This window comes from Malurus melanocephalus, unplaced genomic scaffold (genome assembly GCF_030028575.1).
Source record: "Malurus melanocephalus ecotype Western Australia unplaced genomic scaffold, MMel_1.1 scaffold_309, whole genome shotgun sequence".
Taxonomy (NCBI): domain Eukaryota; kingdom Metazoa; phylum Chordata; class Aves; order Passeriformes; family Maluridae; genus Malurus; species Malurus melanocephalus.
The window spans coordinates 569,439-590,622 of record NW_026623541.1 but is presented as its reverse complement, the minus strand read 5'-3'; the positions used below and the strand labels follow the sequence as shown (position 1 = coordinate 590,622).

The following is a 21,184-nucleotide window of genomic DNA, read 5'->3' as shown; positions in this document are numbered from 1 at the left end:
GGAAATCTCCCTGCTGCTGCTGCTGCAAATGTGGCAGATGAAAAGCACAATGGTGTTTACGGGGACAGCGGGACGGGGATTCAGTACAATGTACGTGTTAAAATACCAGAAGTGTTTTCTGCGCTGACACCCCGATGATTTCCTACCCTTATGGCCACAGGTATACAGATATATATGACAAATGCATCTGCTTGTCACATCAGCGCTTGCTCCAGACAGAGTCCACTGCAGCAAGACATTTCCTAAACTTGGCAAAACCCAAACTTCTGAGGAATCAGCTGGGCCACAGCTCAGCAGAGCCGAGCCAGCCTTTTGCCACTGCAGAGCATCGAATGCTCACTTGGCTCAGCTGCAGTTTCTGGGTTTCTCTGCGCTTTGGCTTCACCACCCAACCAAGGCACRATCCCAGCAGATTCCATAGGGACAAGCACCCTCTAGTCCATCCCTGCTCAGTCAGTTTAACATCATATAATCAATTGCACTTTGTTCAACAAGGGCCTGTTTCACTTCTTTGCATGATGTGGTGACAAAGTGAGGTTCAAAACTATGAACCAAAAGAAAAGGGCAAAACAATTCTAGAGACCTAGGGAAAGGGAGAGACTTCCTTTGCTCTTCTTTTTTCGTCGTGTTCTCTAGCTGCCAGGGATCAGGTGGGTAGTTTATGGGTAATAATAAGTACTAATAGGATGTGTTCATGGTGCAGAGCAATCCTTCACAACACAATGTGAGGTATAGCTTTTTCTACCTACACACAGGGATGCTTCRCAGCCAGGATGCCGTTGCAGTGTGGGATTACCGTGTGCACGACTGTAATGTGCTGATGTCGGGCATTACCCTAATGTGGTGTAGGTTTGCACAGGGCAGTGGTGAGTCTTTGGCGAGACGGGATACAATCAGAAATCCCGATCTTCCACTGGTCCCTAATCCTGGCTTGCGGGGTTGATGTCTGGAGTTTGTTTCGCTGCTTTTTTAAAGTTTGAGAATTGCAAGGCTGCCTACAGTCAGGTCACCATTTCCATGTKGTGTGAAGGCTGGGAACAGTGCAGAATCTCTCAGTTTTGCAAATACCTTTGACTAGTTTAGGTATTCTGTCTTTAGATTACCAAGCTGATTAACTGTGCTGGTTAAATGAGAAGACTCCTCCAGTATTTCTTACACAACATTTTCGGTGTAGTTGCTCTGTGTCAAATTAGAAAATCTACCTTGCAAAAGTAATACCATGTACAGAAGACAAATGTAATAATATGGACCTTCTTTTTTCAAATAACTGAATTTAGTTTTCTGTAACCTTGTTTGAACTTTCCACCTGTCTTTTCAAATGAAAATGAAGATCCCTGTGAGATTGCTTTTGCTCTTGGCAATACCCTCAGGAAATTTTTACTCTCCTATCAAACAGTGGTTTCCAAGAGGCAGTTTAGTAATTGATCGTGAGGATCAGAGATATCATATTGCATAGCATTTATCCCATGGTGAAAAGATATATTCCCAGAGTGCCTATTCATGTTCACACACAGCCTTGTTGTCCTGCCTACCCCGGTCACCTTGTGAGGAAGCTCTGCATTACTCGCTGATGCTGAGCAGAACAAATATCTAGGGAGAGTCCCTGCAACGCTGCAATTTTCCAGTTTCTGGAAACGTTTGGGTTTGTGCCTCAGCACAGCAGAAGCACGTGTGTGGGGTGGGGAGAAAGRAGGAGCAACAATGCCTCTGTGGCACCCTGAGCCAAGTCTGGGTGCTACTCCATCCTTTTGTAAAGCTGTCATTTTGCTCTAACAGCAGCCCCTGGGACACTGTCATTAGGTGGGAACAGCTGGACCAGATGTGCCAYTGCTGTAAATCCCTTTTTGGTAGCTGCTGTGGCTCACCTTGAACACAACATATGGTAATGATGCTACACTAACCCTGTCCTGCCCAAACTTCCCTTTCATGCAAACAAGCATTAAACCTGAACACCAGGGGCAGGGAACAGCCAGCTAGAGCAAGGGCTGAACTGCCCCTTGCAGCCTACTCCTGATGAAGTGAGGAGTGAAAGCAGAAAATAATCCAGGAGGAATGATGGCCAGAGCTGGGAACAAGGAGGGCAAGACTTCGAAAGACAGAGTCATTTCACTTGCTGAATGATATAAAAAAGCAATTTGAGAAGCAAAACTGAATATTGGTCCCACRGTAATAGTTCTGGGTTACTCAAAGAGACAGGAACGATTTGGGCAAAGTCATTCCATGTTYCCTATTAGTCTCGCCTTGTAGCAACCTATTTTTAATCCATCATTTAAGCTTCATTCACTCTTACTRTTCCCGTGACACTATTAGAGTCTGCTATCTAGCACTTAACAGGGTAGGACAGAATTGCCATTTTGCTCTGAAACACTGTGTTTTCCTTCCTAAGGGATGAAGGAAAGCCTCAGAGAGGAGAAGAGGGTGTGAGGAAACTTGATTCAGTRGCACTAGCAGACTAAGCACAGAAGATAAATAAAATAGTGGGGAAGTGGAAATGTGGTCAAAGACACAGCATTCAAATAATGGGAGTCCCTAACCAGCAGATTTCAAGATTTCTGATAAATTCAAAGGATTTTTCTGTTCCTTTGAAGGGAGCACTCTACATACCTTCTTTTGAGGCTGTTTGATGTTCTGGAAATAATTCTARGCTTATTGGGCTGAAGTGTAGCAGCTGTGAGTCCGATGTTCAGTGTGGTTAAAACAATCATGCAGAAAAAAGGGCCATTCTTGTCCTTGCTTGCATAGAAGAGTTTTGGAGCTCAAACTGGAAGGGGGACAGTAAAGGGCTCATCCCAGTTGGTGCTCTGGCAGTACTGGAATCATGCAAAGGATACCAGACTGGCACATGAGCTGTGCAGACTGCTTCTGGCAACTGAGYTGGCCCTGTTTGGTTGGCATTCTAGCTTGGCAGCCTAAAGGAGAGGAGTAACTGAAGCAATTTTGAAGTAGGAGAAGGGACAGTCACCGAGCAGGAATGCTTGTGCCCAGCTGAGCAATCSCACGTAGGRTGCAGGATGCTGTACCCACCACACKCTCCCTGCACCAAAAGCAGCCTTCCTCAGTGTTTTTCCAGACCATGTATATTTAGCAGCAGTTTGTAAATGAGAGTGAAGCAAACAGTCCACCTGACAGGCATTTTGCTTAGAAATACCTTTATTTTATAAAGCCACAGTTTGTTCTGTAAAGTTTTACCACACTTATAAAAAAGGGGCTGACAATTCTGAGGGACAAAAGAAAAGCTGAAAACATTTCTTATAATTCAGGGTTACACAAAGGTTATATTTATAATATATATATATATTTATTTATAATTTGGAGACAGTAGAGATGAAACTGCAGTACAAGGGCAGCTGGGGGGTCATATTTCAGAGACTTGCTCGTGTCCCACAAATAGTGTTTCCTGACAGAAGGGGTTCACCAGGACCATCCCACTGTCGCGGTAGTCGCCGTTGGCCGGCGAGCGCGGCTCGGACAGGTGGTCCTGGGGGAAAAAACAGAGAAACAGTTTGAGCACTTCACACCCTTCTCCCTCAGAGCACTCCTCCCAGTTCCCCMAAGGTGCTTGGATAGTGTGGGCTGTGCCTCTGGAGATAGAAATTGGGTGAGTTTTGTTCACTCTTCATCAGGCAGGAGGAGCTGTGAGTGAGGAGTTCCTCTGAGGGTTGGCTGATTCTTTCTCAGCCAGGGGACCCAGAAGTCAGATGCACGAAAATTCCAGTCCCTTTACAGACTTGGAGCTTTTACACTGTGGTTTTTTGGTTTGTTTTTTTTTTTTTTCACTTCATTGACTCAGTGCAAGAGTTTCCTGTCTGTCAGTTGGGCCCAACTCCTCAAAGATGAATTTTCAGTTTCTTTTTAAGGTTAGAAAGACACATATATGGGTCCCAGCCACCCTAGCATGCCCTAGTTAAGTGATGTTTTGATCAGGTTTAAATGACTCAGATGACAGCTTTTGAAGACCATCCTGTATGTCACTAGGTCTGACATTTGATCCTAGACCAATTCCTGCCTTGAGCAATGTGATTGCCAGCAAAGTGGGGTTAATGAAGTGACTGTTTGTCTAATCACATCTCAGAGGCTCCTTTCTAAACCGTTTTTGAAAAATGAATTTAATTTAATCAGATGAGTTAGTCAGCTAGCTGATCTGAAAACCACTTTAGCATAAACTCAAACTCTCCACTGTTTCTAGTTTTTAAATACCTTTGAACTAAACTGAATTATTCTCTGTCCCTGAGGCCAGAGAATACATTTCCATCAGTATGATAACCTACCCATGTGTGAATAATCCCACTGAACCAGTCAGATCCCTTAAGTACAACTGATGAGTGTACACCACCACCACCACCACCCCCACCCCCACATACTGATGTTCTGATTACTTTTGTGCTGGGAACACTCATTCCCTGAACTAGCATTTAAGAAGTTATAGGCAGCTCCTGAGACATAAATGCACAAAATTTCTTTGCATTTTTAACTCCCACCATCCTCCTTCTGTGATGCCGTGTGGGACATGCACGATGGACTGACTGTCAGGGATGAGCCAGCCCAAAGGGCTCTSCTTGAGCCWTCATGGTRTGGCTTGACATTGGCTGTAGGCTCMCAAGGAAGAGAAACCCAGGAASAARTCTACCAGAGGTGGTTAATGCCCATCACCACACAGCACCGTGGAACACATCTGCAGTGGCTGGGAATAGGATGGCAATCCTATTTTGCTGACATGTTATCCCAATACATGTGTAGGAGTCAGTCCTYCTCAAAAASCTGTTTCCCTGAACATGTGTAGGGATTTCAAGGTTTTATTAATATGACCTCCTCTCCCCTCCTTCCAGCATGGTTTCAGTCACAGTTTTCAGACACCAGTTCTGCAAGCAAGGTACCTCTGAAGTCTCCAGCGACTGGATCTCTCTTGGTAACTCCACAGCATGCCTGTTGAAGTAGTCCATGGTAATAGCATTATTCCAATAGCTCAGATTGTTCTCTGGGTTAGATGTCTTCTTCTTCCTTCTCATGCAGCAGACTGTCAGCAGAACTGCTGTCAATAGAAACATGTCAAAAWTTTGGTTATTTCCTTTCAATAAGGACTCATCAGCACCATGGATTTCTACTTTATGTTCCTTAGGGCTGGTGACCTGTGTTCATACTCTTCAGTCCCACTCAGTCCTATCTCTCTGCTAACAAACCMTACACAATTATATCAGAATCTGGGCCAAGCAGAAGAGGCTTTGGGCCTGGCAGAATATGCAGTTTTTATTTTCTTTTTGATGTGAGTATATGATCTTCAAGGTRTGGCTGCCTGATTAATGAAAAACCATGATGTCGTAACTGACGGCATTTTAATACCTAAACAGGGATTTGCAGACCCTCTAGGAGAGAGGACATTCCTCAGTGGACATCTTTCCTGCATCTGGTGTGTTCAGAGGCTGCAGTGATGAGCACTAGCAAGTGGGCAGTCAGAGACACCTGTCCTAGCTCAAACAGCACATTCATAAATGTTTGCAGTTCTGTGTCAACACCAAAAGCTTCTGCCCTGAAGTGCCACTGCCTCTGYTGCAGGCCATTCATAACTTGGATTTTGGGTGCTTTGTGACCATRCTCCAACACATCAGCAACCAGTGAGGGGAACAGGTGGAATCCTGAGCAGGATGAGACAGTGGTAAGGTGGCGTGGAGATCTTCCATAGCTCACACACCTTACGTTTCCAGGAYAGTGTTAACCCCAGAGCTGGAGTTTTCCTGCCTGCCTCCACCAGCTGTATCAGGATGTGGGATCTACTGAAAAGGGTAACCTGTTTCCCACACTTGCCTGGGCATTGGGGAATAGCTGAGCATGCCTTTTTCCTCACCTGTGGAGCACACTTAAACTTCTACAATCTGAAATATTTSATCTTAAAGTAGAACAGTTAGGCAAGACAAATGGCCAGCAAGTGAAACTCCTGATGTAATTGTCTGTCTGGTCTCAGGGCCACAGGCACCCCTGGACCCCAGAAATGCCCAAGTAATGCTCTCCCAGAGAACAGTTGAACACAAAGCTGGCTGAGTTATTTTCTGGAATTACTTTCAGTTTATTCAACTCTGTTGCAATTCAGATGGGTAATCCTGGCAATTTTAGGAGAGACAGGCAAACCCACAGTAACAGAGTTTCTGCTCCCACTGTCCCTCACCTRGGGAGACGCTGGGGCAAGGGTTTGTTCAGGGCTGTAGTGTGTAAACTCTGTCTGCATCTCTCACATCTGTGGTATTAATTGACCAGTTGTGTTGYAATCTACCTGATTTACACAGACAGTTAGCTGCAACATGTACTTGCTTTGATTTGCACCTGTGAAATAGGGAATGYCATGCTGTAAATTCCCTCTGTCATTTCTAAGTCCCTCATGGTAGAAAAGACGAGAGAAAATATTCATGAAGCAGAAAAATATGTTATTTCCTCAGCTGCAGGTAAAATTATGTGTTAGAATTATAACTAAGAGGAAACAAAAGACTGCAGAGAGGTCACTGCTGATATGCATGTTTTGATAAACATTGCAGCTACCCATGTACCATGGGTCTAATTTCCTATCCCATCTACCACACAAAATAGCAACATAAAAATGCAAGGCTAGAGCTCTATTTAAAAAAATAATAAACTACTAAGAATAAAATTTTAAAAAAAKAATTTCAATTCAGGCAGGCAGTTTTGTCACCAATAACTTCATTTGCTGACAGCCTGACAGCCTGAGTCCTGCTGCTGCACCCCACGGGCAACCAGAATGGCTGTCCCTGCCTGGGGAAATGCATGTCCTCCTGAAGGGCTGCACCTTTCATCCCTACTTTGGCTGCTGCTCTCTCTGTCCCAGCCCAGCCTGCAGGTATGGGAAGATTAGAAACTGATGAAGAACTTGCATTTAGTCCTCACYGCTGCTGGTGAGAGCCAAAAGCCCTTGGAGCTTTTCAGCACTCCAGCAACAACTGATCCATCCCTATGRCATGGAGCATTTCTGAGGGTGCCCCAGGACATAAGATCCCAGTAAAGTGYGAATATTTTTTGAAAGCATGAGGTTTTACAGCTTATGAAATATTGGGGCTGCGGAGAGAGAAGTATTGTATTTGGGGTTTAGGGGCTAGAAAGCCAATGACACTGAGCTCTTCCAGCAGGAAATTGCCATGTGCAGATGTTTACAGCAATGATATTCCCTCCCTTAATTACACTCTTAGCCTCCAACCACAACACACACACAAGAAAACAGATAGGAGAGCTTGGAAAATGGGTTCCTGATCTTCCTCAAGTATGTATTTTAGCAGACGTATATCTATCTAAGCTGCCCCAATTCAAAACAGAGAAGACCTCATTTAAGAGGGAGAGTGAGGACAGCAGAGCTGGAATGGGGTATTCCCTCTTCATCTTATATTAACTGCCCTTTTCACGGAATCATAGAATCATTTAGGTTGGAAAAGACTTCTTTTAAGAATATTGAGTCCAACCATTAACTTAACACTGCCAGATCCACCACTAAACTGTGGCCTTGAGTGCCACATCTACCACATAATATGCCACATTTTGGGGAACATTATTGTGAAATTAATGCACCCAACATAGGGCCTCTCACTTCCAGAACAACACTAGGAGCAGGGTACAGCTTTACAAACGTTCATAGATATTTTTTTGTTCCTATGGTTAGAATTATGTGTATTACATAATCTGTCTTCCAGACAGACAACTGTGATGAGCAGAGAGGACATGTTCAGTGGATGGAATACACTGAGGTCAGAGATGGTTTGGAAGGCATAAGTGCCACTAATGACAACAGCTGAAGTAGTATCTGCAACATCAAACTTATCTTTCCTGGTGTATTACATGACAAAATCTTCTCTGGTTTTCAAGCAATCCTCTGGATGCTTTCTGGAAGTCAGAACAGCTCAACTAATTTCCCTCTGCCTGCTCCATTAAAGGCAATAATTTGAGTGCCATGAGGAGGACATTCARTGTTGTCCCTTTGTCATTCTGATGCCCCTTGTACAGAGACAGTGACACATGTTAGGTAAATATCAGAAGTCTCTGGAGGTTCAGAGATTTTGGAAGCATTTCTAACCCATATCTTTTCACATGTTCAGGGTCTGAGCTCCTGATAAGATCCAGTTCTGACACTGGACATTCTTTGGCAATAAGGCAAGTCACATSTGCATTATCTGTCCCCTCACTCATGAAACAGAACATAATACCTCCCACAAATGGGAGAAACAAGATTCTCACAGATTTACAGGTTTCTATGCTGGTGGGAACATGTTCATCACCTACTGTCACCTGCATACCACTTGCACACCACACAAGACTTTCAGCTGTTGCCTTTAAACTGTATTTAAGGTACAGAGCATCTCTTATGAAAACTCTCAGCTTTATTTAAAGATACAGAGTGATCAGATAACCATCMCATTCCCACAAAGTTTGTTTCATTGTCTAATTTCCATTGTGAGGACACGTTTACATTCCCCTTGTGTAAATACCTTCACCTTCAACAGTCACTTCCTCAACCTGCTTTTTCTTTTTTATTAAAAGCTTTCACTATGCTGTCAGAAATGTCCCCTCTATATGTGGGCTTCAGCCTCTTTTTGTACTWCATCATGGCACAAGTTGTGTTACGTTGCATTTCTCCACTCCTGAATCATTCTAATTATTTTCTAATCTTCTGATTTTTTTAAGACATAGCCCACTATGATTATACACCACATTCAATACCAGCTTCATTAATGCAGTGTAATGAGATCATAACAATTCCCTACAGTTTTCTGGCAGACTTTCCCTTCAACTCACTAAAATATTTTACCAATCTTACACAGCTGCACGCTCCCTTCCCCCACTTTCCAGCTCCCACGCAAAACACAGCGTTAACAGCCCTGAAATCATAAGCACTTAAAAGTCATGTAATATCCAGGGTGAAGGATCTTCATTTACTTCTTCCTATGCCTGCAGATCACAACATAAGCTAAGTTTCTATAGAACTCTTCCCTCGATGACCAAAATGATGATTTTTCCATATTTTTTTCAATTTCCCTRATTTCCCATAGGTAGCAGCACATCCTATATGTGATACAGGTATCGTGAYGGGTTTGGTTATTGACTACAGCTGCTTACATCTGGATTCAGGAGGCTCTCCCCAGCTCAGCCTGAGTTCACACCTGCCGATAAGCCTCAGAGCTTGGAATCTCTCTTCAGACTGAGAATCAAACACAGGTTTTGTGATGGACAAAGTGAGGGAGGTGATTTTGGTTCCAGTGCATGAAATGTGAGCTAAGTGAGGTCAGGTCCAAGGCAATTCTTCACATATTTGAGTTCTGCTGAYGCCTGTGMTSAGAGGCTCAGCCTTCCTCTCGTGTCCTCCCATGTCAGCAGAACTGAGTGCATGAATTGACTTCTGCACATCTGATTTGCAAGTTCCTGTTCTTCCACGTTTTACTGCGTCACTCTGTAATTACTGTGAAGTAAGGACCAGGAGCCCAAGGACTGGAATGGTGGGTTTTGAAATGAGCTCATGTTTGTCCTGTTCTGCATTGCAGACAGAGGCACCTACACATGTGCAACAGCATGTGCATAAAAATGTTCAAGGCTGCCTGAAGGACACTGCAAAACCAAYTCATGCAGAAAATAATGTTAATGTTAAATAAACTGTTATATATGATTTATCTTTTCTGGGAAGGGAATGATACAGAATCCTTCATTTCTGCACCCTCCTATGGCATTAGCAACATTGCCTTATTTATTTATTCCATGAAACYGAGCTGCCAAAAGGTGAAATGATTTCCCCAGGATCATGCAGCAGACGTGGCTCTTGCATTTCTTCTCGAAGCATTACTCTTCTGGCTAGCAGTTTCAGGGATTCAGTGAGACTCAAAAATCCACGCATCCCTAAAGAAATAGGTACTGTAAGGGTGGGGAGGCTAAATCCCAGCTCCCTCTTATTTAGCAGGTGAGCTCCTGAGGCAGGGGTCTTCAAGCTCATGCTACAGCCCCTGAGCTGTGCCACCAGCATGGMTGGTGACACCTGGCTGGTGACACCTGCCAGTCCTCAGTGGGGCTCAGATGTCAGGCACAGGATGCTGAACAAACACTCTGCTGCTTCCTGCCCTTTGGTGCAAATCCTCTCAGCAGGGACGGGCCAGGGAGGAACCCCAGCAGGGTCTGTCCTCCGTGAGAAGTGCAGCATCCTGAACACTTCCAGTGGGGATGAGGAGCTAAAGGCATCTGCGGTCCCTCTTTAGCAGGTCACCTCCCCTGCTATTGAAGCTCTGATGGCCACAGATTTTCATTTAACAGGTGCCTGTCACTTGAATGTGTGACAACAAACAGCATGTAGGGATCAGAGAGGGACAGAGATATCTTTGTGTCATTGAGATGTGTTTTCCCCTCCAAGGATTTTGGGTCGCATAAGCTGTGCCCAGAGGCGCTCCAAAGAAAGCTTTGCCAGCCTCCTTCTTGCAACTGCTTGCACAGAGGAGGGGTTGTACAGAAAGGGCTCCTGGCAGAGGAGAGATGCCCTGGACACTGTGCAGCTCCTCAAAGGCTCTGGAAGAGCAGCCGGGAGGTCAGCGAGCTGCTCTGCTCAGGGGCACCCCTCATTAGCAGGACAAGGGAGCTGAGTTAATTGCATTCCTGCGGCTCTGCAGCCTTGGGCRCAGGCTCTGGGCTGCCTCTCCTCWSSSCTYYCYWTSYMTKTCYWKSSWGSRTGRATAATTCCCCTCCCTKGWAGCTGTCTCTCTGCCAGCCTGAGTGCAGAGCCCCCAGCCCACAGCTCTGGGAAGCAGCAACCTCCCGTGGCCGGGGTCCTCAGCGAATCCTCCGAGGCTTGTTCCCTCCTAAAGCAGCTCAGATATTGATATTCAGATATTTAACAGCATGGGATTGAATCTCTGCAGCTTTTCAGCATCCCAAGGCGGGAGCACGACAGACTTTTTTTGTCTCAATCCGTGTGAGAGCCTCTCCCCGAAAACTTCGTCCCCCTTGGAAGAAGAAACAAATATCTGTTCTCTTCATCCTTCTGCAGACCAGGAAATAGGAGCATGTGGCAGCGCTTGCGCCTGTCCCCCGCAGCAGCGCTTGTGCCCGGGAGGTGGCGACAGTCCCCTTCGGACACCGCGCACCGCACGGCCCGTGCGCCTCTCCCGGAGCGCCGCGGACCCGACACGCACAATAAAGTGTCCCGCTGCTGGGCAGCATGCTTTAGACATGTTTAGACACGTTTAGAACGTCGGGATGGAATCGATTTCCTAAGCACTAAAGCCAGATCACCCCAAAAAAATCCCATTTAGATGCTCGCCTACCATCCGTTTCAACTGTGAAATTCATCCAAGGYGCTCCAGATTTTAAAAGGGGAGTCCCAGTGAAGGCCATCCTTAGGAATCTGATCTTGAAAGCAGGACTTGAATACTTGGATCGTTTAAACACTCAGGTGTATTAGAGCTGATACAGAAAATTTTCAAAAGAGTGTTTGACTTTTTAAAAAATGTAGCTTATGAATACAAGAAACWGAATAGGCAGAGTCACATGAACACMTACCATTATGGTACATGYGAAAAGAATAAAAGTGTTAACACCACTATTTAATGAATAGTGKGTTAGAAGTCCTGCTATCAGACTATTCACAATATTACTACTATTATTATTAAATATTATTATTGTTATTGTTATTATCATTATTATTCACCTCATGCATGGCACTCTGCAGGCACAGATCAGTTTACCCACTGGCTATGCTTCCCACGCATGTATTGTATGGTTTTCCACTTCTTATTTTCTATTTGGATACTTTCTATACAGCTCAACTTTCTTTCTGGATATTGGCCCAAARCAATTCTTGGAAGAATTTATTTGATTCTCTAGTTCTACTGATTGATAGACAAGGCATACTTCATCAAATCATCAAATATTGCTGCTTCTCTCCACGTGCTTGCTTTACCCCAGTTTCTCATGTCCATCTTGCACAGAAATATATGTGCACATTCTGCTTTGGCTTCTCTTTGATTGCCCATCTCCTAGCCTTAAACTATGTTCTCACTCRTGGTTTTAACCACGTTGGCAACAGCAGAACTGAAGGTCCCGGAGGAGTTAATCTAGCAAATATGCAAACCCAAACCAATAATTTGCAGCTGCTGAAAGGATTAGCATGGTCCCCTCTCCAGGCTTGCATTCCTGCAGCCTCGTCCTTTCTAGGTTTTGTGCTCATCTGACCCTGTGGGGAAGCTGATTCAGCTCACTGGGTGGACAGAAAGTACCAAAGAGTAAAGYGAATATTTTTTGGCCACTTTAGCAATCTGAAAGTGTCTCAGGGAGCTGAGAAGTCAGGCCCAGGCAGAAGGAGAGGGGCAGGATGAGGTGCCTGAACCTCGGAGACAGCAGGAGAGAGAAGCACTGTACTTTTTGGCTGGAGTGAGCTGTGTGAGAGACTGGCTCAGGCAGCTCCTCTAGCCTTGTCCTCGTACAGCTTGTAGTTGTAAATAATAGAATAAATACTCAGTGTTTYTGGCTGCTGCTCTTTTATGTTTCCTCAGGCAGCAAAGAATGGGAAATGTTTGGTTTTGTTCCACTCYAAACAGATCAGAATAATCACACACCATGACAGTGAAACCCCAGAGAATATGTTGTCCCATCAAGCTGATAAAACCCAGCTAAGCACGGGACATCCTGGCAAGCACTCACAGCTTGCTCATAATTTCTCGTGTGTTTTTCATAACAAACAAGACCCTGAGCCAGCTCTGGAGGCCCAACCTGCCCTGGTCCTGCAGGTGGCTGACTGCAGGTGTCTGAAGGCCAGGGTTTCCAACACTTTCTGTTCCCTCGGCAACTGTAAAGTTGGAATTMAAATGGAGGAAACCAGCACTTTGGTTATCAGATTTCTAAATCTGATAGTTCATGCACTCCCAGCAATGAAATATTTTATTGCACTGGAAAACTGGTGTTTCCTAAATGATTAGTCATTACAGATGTTATTAGTCCTCTGGGTTAGCAGTGGAATTTTAAAATCCAATTCTAGGGCAGCAAGTTCTAGTTCCTAAATTAAAGAATTGTACAGTTTTTGGTCACTATCTTAAACACCTTGGAGTAAAGCTGCTTCACATTCTAGAGTTGTTCAACCTTGTGTTACACCCTCAAATAGAGAGCCACCCCATAGGATTTTYAATAGAAATAGAGCAAGTATGCTTTGAGTGTAACATTGTAGCTCTGCATTTTGATGTTAAGCACKTTGGTAAGTCAAGCACTTTGGATGTGCATCTCATCCATCTCAAGCTGACCTGCCTCTGTTAGGTCTCCACCTAGTCCTTGAAACAGAAAGCAAAACAAAGTGGCAATTAACTTACAACATGAGGATATAGGGACGCTGATAGCCAGAATGATCCAGGCAATGTCCATCTTGCTGAGACAGATGGTTGCTCTGTGCTGAGGTTTGTCCCCCTCGGTGACATGGGAGATGTTTCCTTGCACCCCTGGTTTCCAGGTGCCAGCAGGAACCAGTCTGTTCAGGAAGTTCCCGGTGGCGGTGGAGCCRGCTGTGGAAGTGGAGCTGGACAAGCTGGTGGCAGGTGCTGAGGACAGAGCGGTGTCCGGTGACGTGGCATTAGTCACCGCGCCGTGCTGCGTTGGAGTGGCCCCCTTGGGGTCTCCTGCTGCCGGGGATGAGATTCTGACATCAAAACTGGTCTGAACCGAGTGACCAGCTGCTGCTGTYGCAGCTCCAGAGCCGGCAAACAGAGGGACATTTGTACTGAGATTCAAGGTTACCCAAGAGTTGTTTTTGCTCAGCATATCCCACACACCGTAGTGGGTGGGTTTAAAAGGCACCGACACTGCTTCAGGATCAGTTGATGGTCCAGCAGTTGTGGTGGCAAAATCTGCCTCCTGCACTGCTGCCTCGGTCCCATCCCCTCGCTCTGCTTCCCTAAGGCTTCCCGAGGYGTTGCGGTGGGGAGAAGGGTCTGAGAGTGTAGTTCTTGCCAGCCCCGTTCCATTTGGGTCGCTGGATGCTGTGGTCTGGGGCTGAAATGGGTGGTCTGTGAAAGGGCTCCTCAGGGTAGGGAAGGGAGARTGCAGGGTTGTCTTTAGGTAAGGCTCTGGCGACTCTGAGAAGTTGCCTTTGAAAACCTGGAATATTTTCCCCTTGGGGCGAGACTGTCCCGAGTACAAAGCRCTCTGGTTGTATAAATGATAAGTTTCCTTTTCGCCGATGCGAGGGCCGCCCTCTTGCCCTTGCCCGGTGGAAGGGGCTTTCTCCACCAGGCTGACGGGGTGGGACACGGCTCGAGCCGACGTGGGAAGGGGCTCTGCCGTGTGSTGCTCTTTGTGGTGAGGTGTTGTTGCCATGGCTGTAGTGATAGCTGTAGTGTTCATCGGGAAGTCCTGAGAGGAGGAGACAGTGGGAGACAGTACCTGAACAGAAAACACCAGCTCTTCTGTCAGTGCCAAGATCAGTAGAACACCTGAGGAAAAAACACAAAAAGAGGGTGAGACACTGGGGACGGACTGGTGGATGGGGACGGCATGGCTTGTGTGTGTGGTGGGAAGGAATATCTTCCATGTTCTGCACGAGGACAGAGTTAGCATCCAGCTTTGTTGGTTTTTCTGTCAAAGTAGGAAGAGAAAGATGAATCTGCAGGAGCTATGGTGGCCCCATGGCCATGAGAGTGACAAGATAGAAACAGCAAGGYTACAGGGAGTCTCCGAGGGAGGGAGAGAGGAGCTTGCAGTATCGACTCATGTGAAGCTTTAAAGTGCCATGGACAGGTGACTTCCCTGGAGATGCTTAAAAGCATCCTATGTATCTGGGGCAGAAACAACAGATTTCCTCATTTTCATTGTGGCCAGGAGGTGTCCAGATGAATGTCCATATCATTAGTGGAAACCTTAGTCTGCTCACTCCTTTGGCTGCAAAATCCTACATTTGGCTGCCTCCAGTCTTGGCTGCCATTAAGCAATCTGTTTTCTGAAGGAGCAGCTGCTTAGGTCTTGCTGAAAATTAGGTCAAGAAGGGATGTCTGATGAGAGGGCTACCTGGTTTATACATACTGTGCTTTACTTASCAACTTTGGAAAATCTAGTCACTCCAAATATTAAAAATTAACAAGAAAACAGAGCTATCCCAGACATTTTAAAAAACATTGCGGTTATTGTGGTCTAACACAACTGCCCTTCGCACCCACAAAGCAAAGTTTGGCCATAACCTGTGCTGAGCTCACATGTGCTGTGGGGTTGGACTGTGTGAAACTTGCCTGCCACCTCCCTCTGCAGTGCACACCATTTCACGAGGTGCCAGATTCACACCGCTGGGAACATCAATTCTTTCATTTATTCCTGGTTCAGATAATGGAGGTGGGCAGCTGCAGTAGCATAAGCCTCCCCGGGACRCAGGGCTAATATGCCGTGAGTTACTGTGACCTGCAGGGACCACATCAATCACACGTCACCATTTCCATATGCTGAAGCTGTCGAGTGTAATGTGGATCTCTGCCCACTAGGAAGCACATGGAATAAATCCATTTTGCACAGTCCACTGAGCATCATCAGATGGCACCATTAGCACTGTACTGGTGTGAATTTCAACCAGCAGCRTCGAGGTGAAAAATGTTGTCACAGTCTCAACAAATCAGGGAGATGAGTCTGTCAGAGCTTCAAAGACTCCAAACTGGGTGATGATCACCTTCCACCCAGGACTGTGGAGTGCCTTCCTGCCCCCTTCTCTACCCTTCTTAGTTTACCAGTTTTCTCCATGAGTGGTGTTATGCCATTGAGTTCTACCCTATTTGTGAATGTTTGTTATGGGCCAAAGGAAGACAGGGACTTGGGAAAATGAAAGAAGGTCTCGGGATTAGGTGACTGCTGGGCCCTAGGATGCTGTTGCACATTGCASAAATGTGATGAAATGTGTTTATTCTGAATCCTGAGCATTGTTCACACCCRTTCATGATCATTGCAGTACATGTGGCAAAAACTCACCAAAGGAGCAGTATCTGTTTTTCTTACCCAGCCAAATGTTCTACTTTGATCACCAACCCTAATTTCTGAACCAGAGCAATGCAGAGCTCTGCAACCAACAAAATTCAGCTCATCTTGCCCCTAGCAGTCTCCTGTTACTTGGAAGAGTATCCAGAAGATGAAAACACTGACTAAATAACATGGTGAGAGCCAATTACAAGTAATGCACTTTCCACTGCCTGATGCTAAAATTAGCTCTCTTTCTTTTTTTTTAAATTTCTGGAATAATTACCTCTGCCAAATGAACCATCGTCTGGGATACTGCTTCCCGGTTTCCAGCCAGCCACAGACAATATGCTCTTAGCAGAACACCTATTCAAATTAAAACCCACRTATTCTGAGATGCAACCAGAAGAGCAGATCGGGCTGTAGCCATGGAACATCACTCTTGGAAATGAAAGGCAGGAGTTATTCTCACGTTTTTGGCAGAGYTTATTCTGAGGTCAAGGTCAAAGCAGATATTCTAGTGTCCATATGGCTAATATTTCATGCCAAGACAAGTAGCTTCCACAGAACAAATTCAAAGAGGAAAGGATGACAATTTATTTTGGATTTGGTGTGCAGAGATAACGTTCCAGGAAACTTTGGGCCTGCTGTTCTGAGCACACAAGATAAAGTGCGTTGGCAGAGATTATGAGATACTAGATCATAACGATTGTAACGCCTGCTAATTTTTTTGSATGTTCTTTGTGCAACTATTTTCTCTCACACCTCACACACAAAAAAATCGTCACTACTGGATTAATGTTTTTCTCCAKGATATCCCTGAAGGAATAAGGAAGTTGTCAACTTTTCTACATATTGTGCCCTGGGGTTAGAAACCCTGATCTTTTTCTGGAAAGCCACMTAATATCCATCTCCAGTTCTTGAAATACTGATAAATCTGAGGCTTGCTGCTGTAAAGATTTATAGTCTCTCTGGGGCACTCTGTTGTGGTAGCAGGTCACCGCACATCAGGCATGGGAAACCAGATGCATTTAGCTCGTACCTTTAGGTGGCTTGTAAAGTATGAATAAATATTTATAGGAAATACTACATCAGAAGTAATTTATCTGACAACAAACAATAACTCCCATGACATGTGGCTGTCTCAGACTGTGGCAGGCAGGTTTGGCCCATCTGCCATGCTTKCTTTAACAGCCTCTGCAAAGCCACTGTGGCAGTATAAGCTATGGCTTCTTAAGACTTTTTTTTTTCTGCTGGTTGGATGGACCACAGTAATTCCTTCAGTAACCACCAGAGCTAATCTGTGCCCCTAACTACTGAAAAAATATTCAGCTTAGCAGATCATTGTAAAAATAGCCAAGGCAGTATATTTAGAGAGAAACAGCTGATGATAAGGACTTCACAGTGGGTTTTTCTGGCACTTTTAAGTGGAATTAATTTGCTGGAAAGCAAAAGTGARGCTGGAATTGGTATTTTTAGATGCTCTGCATCATCACCCAAGCATGCTCTGTCTGGATTTGCAGTGACTTGATTGCCCAGAGCTCCCACTTGCTTTTTTATCACAGAGGATATGTAAAGTCTTACCAAGACGGACTCTTATTGAAGTCTGTGATAGTGGACTGCCTTTATTGGCAACTTTGGCTTAAGCCTGGGAAAATGATATTTTGAATTTCCCTACTAAGGCACAGGAGGCATTTGTCACAGAAATTGACTGAAAAACACCTTTGAAGTTCTTCCCTTCTCTTTCCTCGGTCTGGGCTTCATAAATGCACCCGCACTAAGTGAAGGGCCAGGGCGGAGATGATGCCAGTGTCTCTTGGTGCCTCAGTTTACCTTCAATCCCACTACCACTGAAAGGAAGCCTTCTGATTGCTATCAGGCTCCCCTGGCCAAATTTTGATATCTCAGGTGAGATATTGCTCTTGTTTAGTTCAAAGCGCAGTCCCGCAGTCTTTKCCAAAATCCTTCATTTTTGGCTGCCTAAGACTCTTAGAGCTGATTTTGCTTAGAGCATGAGACCTCTGGAGTGAGGACTGGCAGTCCTTAGGATCTGCTGGCACAACAGTAATGCAGACTGATGCAAGCATATTATAGCAAATAATAATATTTTCAAAGGTCAGCYCACACCGTTTTTTCATAAGGGGTCATTTCTAAGGTACAGGAGCTCAGCATCAGAACAGGTCAAACTGGTTTGTCTTTTAAATTCTGCGTATCAAATTCACACTTTTGGAACCTAATTTTATGGCTACATTAAAACCATTCAACCCTGATAAGGAGGCTGATTGGCCTGACATCTCTGGGGTGTGAACTGTGGTCTTGCATAGTGCACAGTGCACCAGGAAGGGCATATTAAGAACAGTACGAATTAACACAAGGATAAGACACAGCAGAGTGACAGCAGAATGTACACAGAGGGTGCTGATGTGCATTTAGCCATAAAAACTCTTTCCTGACAACATGGTGCAATGGTTCAAATCTGAACAGGATCTCCCTGCAGTGCTTCTCCCCATGGTACGCTCACATGAGCAGCCCAGAAATGGTGAGTGAAGGAAATGAAGTAGTTCCTTTACAGCAATGTTCTAAAAGACCATGGTTTGTGTCTTCAACAATTCTCAGGAAAGCCTGGGTTTAGGAATACTTCCCCTTCCTTACTATGAAATCCTCAGGCTTCTACCACTTGGAAACTTCCTTGTGATCCTTTTATTTGCCCACAAGTGGCAGAACTGCGTCCCTCCTTAACAGAAAAAAAAATAAGCAATTCAGACCTCAGCAGCTTATGTTCTTTGTTTTATCTCAGGACCTTGGGAGCCTCCAGCAGGAGCCAGTGTCCTGACACAAGACAGCATTAAAAGTTGGGAATTAACACCGCCTGGTGCTGCATGGGACACTTCATGGGCACTTCGGGAACAGCCTTTTTGCATGACATGGCAGAGCAGGCATGTGGCTGTYGAGTCAGCTCATGCGTTCAGCCTCCCTGGGGCACCCCCGTTGAACAACACAAACTTACATAACTCCTGTTCCAAAGCCCGTGGAAAGGTTCCCAATGACTTTAGTGAGCTTTGGAGCAAGTCCTAATTGCCAGAGATGCAGTGGAAACTTTTGAGCTGCACATTTACATTTTCTACAGCAAATGAACATGCACAACGAGCTCAGTCTGGTGTTTGACCCCTTCTGGCCTCTGCTACCTYGGACCTTGCAGCAAGACAAACAGAGCCAGCCTGAGCAGTACTTGGCAAACATTTTTGCTCTAGGAAGTCAGGAAGAGCTTTTTGTGCAGAGACCTACTGCTGGACTCATTATTTCAGACTGCCGTGGGCAAGGAAAGCAACGGGAGCTGTCCTACAAAGGACCCATTATCTACAGACCCAGGGCTTGGGTGCACATGGCCACAGTGAGGGATGCTGAAGCCTCTCCGTGCTCCTGTCTCGACTCACTAATCCCGAGAGAAGGTTGTGCTAAACCTGTTCAAATCAACAGCGATTAGTGCTGTAACAAAAGCTTTCTTCTCAACGCTAATAACTTCCCGTGCGTCTCTCAGCAAACCTAAAATGCTACAGGGAGCAAAATGTATCTTTAATAGATGGAAACTGCACAAAGTGTGTATTATGACTTCCGTTACGGTCGTTTCTTTGTAGTCTGTCCAGGCAATATGATTTTCACTCACAATAAAGCAGCCTTTGTACAAACAAAGAGTTAAGCAAATTTAATCTCCATGATTGGTGGCAGAATTGAGGGAAGAAAAAGTAGGTTACTCTGCATAGAAAATTTGTTTTCTCTGACAGTCTATCTGTCATGCCAGAAGTCCCCAATATTAACTTACAAGTTATTGTCTGTTTTCCCGGTAAATACTAGGCGGAGTGATCAACCCGAACTTCAGCGCGTGAGCATTTGGTGAAAAGCAGGGAATGAGACACACAGAGTAACAGCTCTATTTGCAGTAACATTAAACAGCATCAGCAGAAGCTCTGGAAATCACATGTACAAACACAAATTAAACAGCACTTGCTGACACTCCCTGTGCAACAACAGTAACAGCAGTTTTCATGTGGCAAGAAGTCCCGCTCTTTAAAGATACATAAACATTGCAGAACACTACTACTGCCTTAAAATGCAYTTACAGCACAGACTTTGAGAGAGTAGGTCTGTGAATCAAATTAATTTCAGRGRRTAAAACAATGGGTGATACAAAAAGGACAGYGTCCTGTAGTCACAGAGCAAGCAGTTACCAATTCAGTCTCACACTGCACTAGAGACTTACYRATACTGTAGGAATAGGTGCTTTAGAAATTATTTAGATCCCCTACTCAKCTAAAAAGATACAGATACCGGAGCYGCTCAAGCTTGTGAAAAGGCTTACTGACAATCAGGGCAACAGTAATTACTGAGACGAGGGTAATAAAAAGAAAGAGCCTGACTCTAGCTGCTTGTTCAAGGTAAGCACTTACCTGAAAATATCATTTGGACTTGTCAGCAGACATCCTCACCTGCTCACATCACAAGGATTTGGAAGCTTCATCCCTCAGCAGAAGCAGGAAAAATACATCTCTCTAATGAGGCAGTTGCATGCAGGAGTTGCTGTTATTGTTGGAAGGGGTTTGAAGGAATGAGGACAGAGACAGCCCAGGCAGGCGTGTCTTGCAGAGCTGTACAGCGAGAGGGCTCACTCCTTTATGGAGTACCTTTGCAACTGCAAGGCAGGATTACTCACTGAGCCAGTCCCCCTCTCTGCCAGCACATCCACGGGCTGCTTGGTATTCCAGCTTGGTTTCCCATCAAGTCCAGATACAGTTTGTCTGACACGAGTCTATTCAGATGCCAGAGGATTGCTGGCAGTTCTCGTTTTCTGGGAACAAAACAGCAACAAGCACCCCAGCTGCACGCCCTTGTGAGGCTGTTCAGTCCCTGCTTCAAGGCAGAGTGCCCTCCCTCCAGAGCAGTGCTCAGCTTTTTGTGCATGGATAGATTTTACAGATCTACCTCCTGCTTCTGCACCTCCACCAGACTTCMCACTTATTCAATTATCTCTAATGATATTAATATTCCTGTCAGAGGAAAATAGGGGGAATGAAACAGTGATCATCCTCTCTCCTTCTCCTTCCCTAGCATCAAAATTCAGGCTCTGTATTTTATTTCTTCACTCCTCAGTGGTAAATGGGCAATTTCAACTTGTAACTGTAAAGAAGTCCACAGATCCTGTGATTACTAAAGCCATAATCCTGCCTCTCTTCTTCCTTTTTTTTTTTTTTTTTTT

At 45.1% G+C, this 21,184-nt stretch overlaps 1 protein-coding gene across 2 annotated transcripts in view; it reads right to left on the bottom strand.

Annotated features, from left to right (window-relative positions):
- Positions 1–3,115: 3,115 nt before the first annotated feature.
- Positions 3,116–21,184, bottom strand: part of TMEM108 (transmembrane protein 108) — a 158,614-nt gene continuing 140,545 nt past the window's right edge. For both annotated transcript variants that reach the window (XM_057377290.1, XM_057377291.1), the window contains exons 4-6: positions 13,320–14,435; positions 4,875–5,029; positions 3,116–3,478 (exon numbers count right to left, since the gene is read on the bottom strand). In XM_057377290.1, the coding sequence (XP_057233273.1) occupies positions 3,356–3,478; positions 4,875–5,029; positions 13,320–14,435 (1,394 nt within the window). In that variant the 3' untranslated portion in view covers positions 3,116–3,355. The remainder of the gene's footprint in view (positions 3,479–4,874; positions 5,030–13,319; positions 14,436–21,184) is intronic.